Here is a 6,000-nt window from a genome sequence, read left to right as displayed (position 1 = left end):
ATGTCTGCAGACTTACAATGTTAGAAACCGGGTTTCGATACTCGTGGTGGGCAGAGCACAGATAGCCCATTGTGTAGCTTCGTGCTTAACTTCAAACAAACAAAACTTTTGAATAACTAAAAAATCATAATTTACTAAATCAATACCACAGAATTCTACTATAATTTATCAAACTTAGTAACTAAGCTGTATTTGGGTCTAAAAAAAATATGAAATTTCAAGCAGAATAAACACGCAACCTACCTCTTTGAAATCTTGGTTCAAAAGAAGGAAATGCCACTAGGTATGTTAGAAATGCTGAGAAAACCACTAGGAGGACATTCTGAGCTTCTGATTGGTTATTCATATTATATATAGAAGTAAGTGTATATAAGGGAGTGTTTCCAAAAATGGAAAGAGGTGAGTGGGGTGCCACTGTGTTTGATTTATTACATGAGCAATATCTTAGCAAATAGAAAAGATAAGACCATCTTATTTTATATTATAGCTTGTCAATATCTGTAATTTGAGTTTCTAATTCATATGAAAGTATAGCCTTAGTATTTTGACTTCACAAACATCTAATTTGAACCAGTGCTGCATTCAACATACCACGTGACATACAAAAATTATTGTTTATCTGTGTTTTTTTAATATTCACTTTTAAATTAACAAATTGAGTAATGTATAGTTCTAAAATTTGAATTATAATCTACAGTTTCATTCCAAATTTATTGACATAAATTCATGAAATAGTAGTTCAATAAAATTTTTGAATGCAAGTGAACAAACAAAGTGGCATGGCCTTTCACCTGTGACCTGTCTCGAAAGGGTTAATCCTTGGGAATTTGACCATTGTCTATTGATCTACTAAAACTAAGGAATAACATTACAGAATAGCTTAAATTATATGCACATTACTATTTTAGGTAAAAGCTGTTGGTGTAGAGTAACCAAAAGTAAGAATAAATTTCAAATGGTATATTAAAAGTAGAGCAATCTGAGTTGTTGAAGAAATTGGGTTTAAAGCTACTTTTAATTCAGTTTGGAAATGTGTGTTTTGATTACCTAAATTTTTGTGGGAAAAGAAATTATAAAAAATGAACTTGTGTGTATTTGTCAAGTTTTTACACGTTTTTTATTTGTCTTTCACTTGTGAGGATTTCATTTGGATATCAGAATTACTCTTACATCTAATAAAATACTCAGCCTAGAAAAACACAAATAATGAAACAAAAATTATATTTATAATTCTAACCATAGACACAGTGATCTCATACATGATTTACTTAAAAACTACATTCACTAACAAGAAACAGGTATGAAAAGTAAATACTGCTGGTTTTGTTTAAGCAAGAGAAATATCTTTTCCCAAATCCATATCTTTTTTTTTTCTTTTCTGTTTAGTCATTTGTGATGAATGTAATAAATCAGCTGCCCACTGGAGTTGTGACAAATGTACTGCAAACTTTTGTAACATCTGTTTTGATCTTGTAAGTATTCAACTTTGTATTCACACTTAACCCTAGAATCGTCATTGAGGTCCACATAGACCCCATCTGGTTTATAAGCAAGTTTTTTCTAAACTGTTTATGCACCTCTGTGTAATCCAAGGTTATATCTACTTTATCTTCACATTAACATTTTTATTTGCATGTATAAGTAAGTTACAAAATGGATGTAATGAGTAACATTAATTATTTTACATGAAAGATGGTGAAAATACCAGGTGTTCATTTAATCAACCACACTTATGATTATAAATTCTAACTGTAACCTACATGAAGTTTTATGCTATATATATATATATATTAACACATAAAATTTACTTTAATAAATTTATCTTAACATATTCCTTCATAAGATTTTAAGAAGTTAGATCCATTAGTCAACCACTCATATGTATTGTTTAATTTTAACCAAACTTCACATAAACCTAAATGTTACATACATGTGAAATATAAAATTAACTTTATTAACCCATTAACTGCAGGTGATGGATATTTCCGTCATTGAAGTTCTATGGCTCAGCTGTGAATGATGGAAATATCCATCAGTCGCACATATATAACTATAACTCTATGCGAATGATGAAAATTACCATTTTATTGTGATTGATGGCAACTCAGTTTTATCTGTGAGTCAGAAAACGGCAACTGAGCTGCTCCTGCTACAGTTAATGGGTTAAATATATATCAACATATTAATTCTTCATAAGAAGTAAGATTCTGAAAAGTTTTTTGTAAATTGTAAAAAGTTAAACAATTTTAAATTACTAGGTATCTCAGACCATAATTAAACTCATCTAAGTTTAACTGACCTTTAACCTAAAGAAATAAGACATTGAGATAGTTATATAAAGGTCACAGGAAGCAGCTAGTTGTGTAACATGATTATGAATGTTACTTATGTTAATAATATAATTTTGAAAAATTAGGGGTAGCATTTTATTGTTGAATTTGTACATATATTTACTAATTCTAATTTTTGGAATATTTCAAGTCAAATACTGTGGTGTTTTCATATTCTATTCTTGATTCAAAGTTCATATATGTTATTTTTAATATGAATAATATTAACTAGATGTAGACTTGTAACATTAATTCCCCCATAGCTAATAATTACATATATAAGGATATGCAAGTGCATGAGAAACCATCAAAAACATTTCAAATTTAACATAAAAAACCCAATTTTAACATAATACTCATACTTCTTAGCAGTTTAGTATTAATCAGTAATGACTCCTAGATAACTGATTTAGCTAGTTTGTTAAATAATATTTTTAATGTCTGTCTGAAAGTGACTTATTTTTTATTTCACAAAATCATGTTTACTTTTGCTGAAGTCAATTGAAAGTTTATTTGTTAACATCCATTTATGTATAGTATTTCTTTAACTATAAGTATTCATCCAATCTTTTCTTGAATTCAGTTAAATTTTCTGCCTCCACCACCCTTGAAGACAGTTCATTCCAAAAGCCAACCACCCTGTTTGAAAAATAATACTGTCTAAATTGCAGAAGACTCCTACACTGCCAAAATTTAAATTTATGACCCCTTGTCCTATTTGATGGATCTGTATTATCAATACCCTTAAAAATCTTAAATACCTCAATGAAATCCCCTCTGACTCTTCTGCTCTCCAGAGAAAACAAGTTTCCAGATTTTAGTCTCTCCTCATAGGACAATCCCGTCATCCCAGGTATCATCCTAGTGACTCTTCTCTGAACCTTCTCCAACAATTCGATGTCCTTCTTGAGGAAGGGACCTCAAAACTGTACACATTACTCTAAATGAGGCCTTACAAGTGATCTATACACTGAAACAATAATATATCTTGTCTTGTATTCAATATTTCTCTAGATACTGCCCCAAATCCTGTTATCCCTATTGCTAGCTACAATACACTTTTTAGATGACTTAAGTGATTTTTTTATCACAATACCAAGATCTTTTTCTTCAACCACAGTATTTTTTGTATTCCCATTTGAATTGTAAAACTTACATGCATCACCTTACATTTTGTATAGTTAAACATCATTTGTCACATATTAGACCAATGCATCAAATGATCTAAATCTGCCTGTAGGTCTGTAGCATCTTTGATACAGTTAGCCACCTCAAGAATCTTAATGTTATCTACAAACTTCAAAATTGTTTTGGTCATTCCCAAATTAATATAAATCACAAACAGCAGAGGACCCAGCACAGAGCCCTGAGTCACACTGCTTGTGTGATCCAGTCGGATCTAACTCCATTTATTACTACTCTTTGCTTTCTGCTCTCTAGCCAGTTTTTTATTCAATTTAATAACATTTCCTCCACACCTACATATTTAATTTTTGTAACAAGTCTTTAGGCACCTTATCAAACACTTTCTGAAAATCAAGGGAAACCAAATCCACAGTATTTCCTTCGTCAACTCTTGCAGTAACATCCTCAAAGAATGTCAGAAGATTTGTTAAACAAAAGTTTCTTTTGGTGAAACCATGCCGGCTCTTTGATACAATTACTTATTATAATATTGTTATCAATCAAATAAAGCATAATCTTCATAGCGTTCAATTTTATTTGGTTACAGAGCCATCAAATAGAAGATTATACCCCTCTTGCCGCAGCTACCTTTCACATCCTCTCTTTCAGGATTTGTCAATAGTTCTCACTTACGTTTAATACTATATTATTTTTAACAAATAGAAAGCCAAGGTTTTCATCTATCAAATAAAGCATTATATTATGCTATTTTCTGTATAGAAAAGTGTTAATTTCTTCTCCTGTACAAGCTTCATTCTCACGGGAAACGCATCGCCTAGCTTGGATGAATTTGTAACAGGTCTTGTCACATAGTTAGAAAGTCAGGAAAACTGTGAGAGTTATGGTACATACGCCTTGTGCACATTATTATTCTATGTTCTTTGGTGCATTATTTAATTAGATAAAAATTATTTAGTGCACTACTACCATTAGTATAAAAAAAAAAGTAGGGTTAAGTATCATTTACAGTCGACAACAGCAGAAGAAAAGAAGACTCAGGTAAGTCCTGTATTTCTTGTTGTTCACGTGTATTCTTTATTTATTATTATAAAAGAAACTAAAATGTAAAAATAGAAAACTCTTTAGGTCAGTTAAGGTTAGAATAGGTAAAATAAATAATAATAATAATATAATATGGCACGCACTTGAGCAGCTTGGAGTAGCTCGTGGGTAATATAATTTGATAGCGTAATGTGAGCTGCGCATTTCCCAAGTGATTTACAACTTATAATGGTGTGAATACTACTAGTAATTAGAAATTGTTCAAAGGGAAATAAAACAATAGAATTTAAATATATAAATAGATGTTTAAAGCTACTTAGGATAAACAAATGTTGTTTCATGTTACAGTTTGAAGTCATTCTCTTTTTATTTTTGATGGTTATGAGGTCAGTCAAATTAACTAACCTTGTATAGAGTTAGTGTAGAGAAAATAACAGGTATAATATAAAGTTTTACTGAAAAAAATGTTTAAAATGTATTTAGGAGGTTTTAGAGATTATGCAAATGACATTTTTGGGATGTAGAAAGAATTTTTAATCTTAACATGAAAATTATTTTTCACTCAGACTGGTCGAAAAAGACTCGATATATTCACAGACAAATCTTTAGTAAAAATATTATTCAACTGATTTTTTGTGTTCAAATGACTTGTAATGTTTAATAAAACTTTTGTGAAGATACACATACTGTGTTAAAAGTTATAGTATTAAAACTATATACAAGTTAAAATTATCACTTGGTTGGTCTTTGGCACCGAGACTGTATTAGGAGAATTCATAACTGGTTTAATGCTAGTCTAGTCTAGTCAGCTGGGCTGTGGGTGCCAACTGGGCACATACTACTACACAGTGTATATGTGTGTGTGTGCGATATGCGCAAGAAAAAGAGTGAAAGTACTATATGTGAGATTTGGCGGGGATTTCCGAGAAATGATCATCTTTGGCTTTGATATACCAAACTGAAATGTTATGGCACTTTCACTGTGTTGTGAGAGGTTTCGTACATAAGATACAAGAGAAAGGAATGATTTGCATGTTATGCTAAGCAAAGAGGAATGTGATTCACAATTGGGGTTGTTCTGAATCACAAATTGCTGTGTTAACCCAGATATTAAAATTTTCTGTATTGTCCAACTCTTGGGAGGACCTTGTTTAAGGGGGTGGTGTAATGGGCTCCTTTCCCTAGGGAACACAGTGCTCAAAATTTCCATTGATAGTCCAAGTGTACTACATAGTTTTTCTTGTGATCATTTTGTATTTCTTGCATGATATAAATAGGAAATATAGAAAAAAAAAATATGAATTAATTTTGCAACACATTTTCTATTTTTAATGCTGCTCCAAAGACAAGGTTTAGCCATCCTAAAATGCTTAAAATTTAGCTCCAGAAACAAGATTTAGCTATCTTGAAAATACTTGAAATTCAATTTCATTCAGGGGGGATTTACTCCCTGAACCCTTTGACCTGTGGAGGAGGACCCACA

At 31.0% G+C, this 6,000-nt stretch overlaps 1 protein-coding gene across 1 annotated transcript in view; it reads left to right on the top strand.

Moving 5' to 3' along the window:
* Positions 1 to 6,000, top strand: part of LOC106465122 (RING finger protein 17-like) — a 102,294-nt gene that overhangs the window by 14,438 nt on the left and 81,856 nt on the right. Inside the window, exon 5 of the mRNA XM_022392960.1 lies at positions 1,387 to 1,472. Within this exon, the coding sequence (XP_022248668.1) occupies positions 1,387 to 1,472 (86 nt within the window). The remainder of the gene's footprint in view (positions 1 to 1,386; positions 1,473 to 6,000) is intronic.

This window comes from Limulus polyphemus, unplaced genomic scaffold (genome assembly GCF_000517525.1).
Source record: "Limulus polyphemus unplaced genomic scaffold, Limulus_polyphemus-2.1.2 Scaffold1844, whole genome shotgun sequence".
NCBI lineage: Eukaryota > Metazoa > Arthropoda > Merostomata > Xiphosura > Limulidae > Limulus > Limulus polyphemus.
The sequence above is the reverse complement of the archived record's forward strand: the minus strand, read 5'-3'. Positions and strand labels throughout refer to the sequence as shown.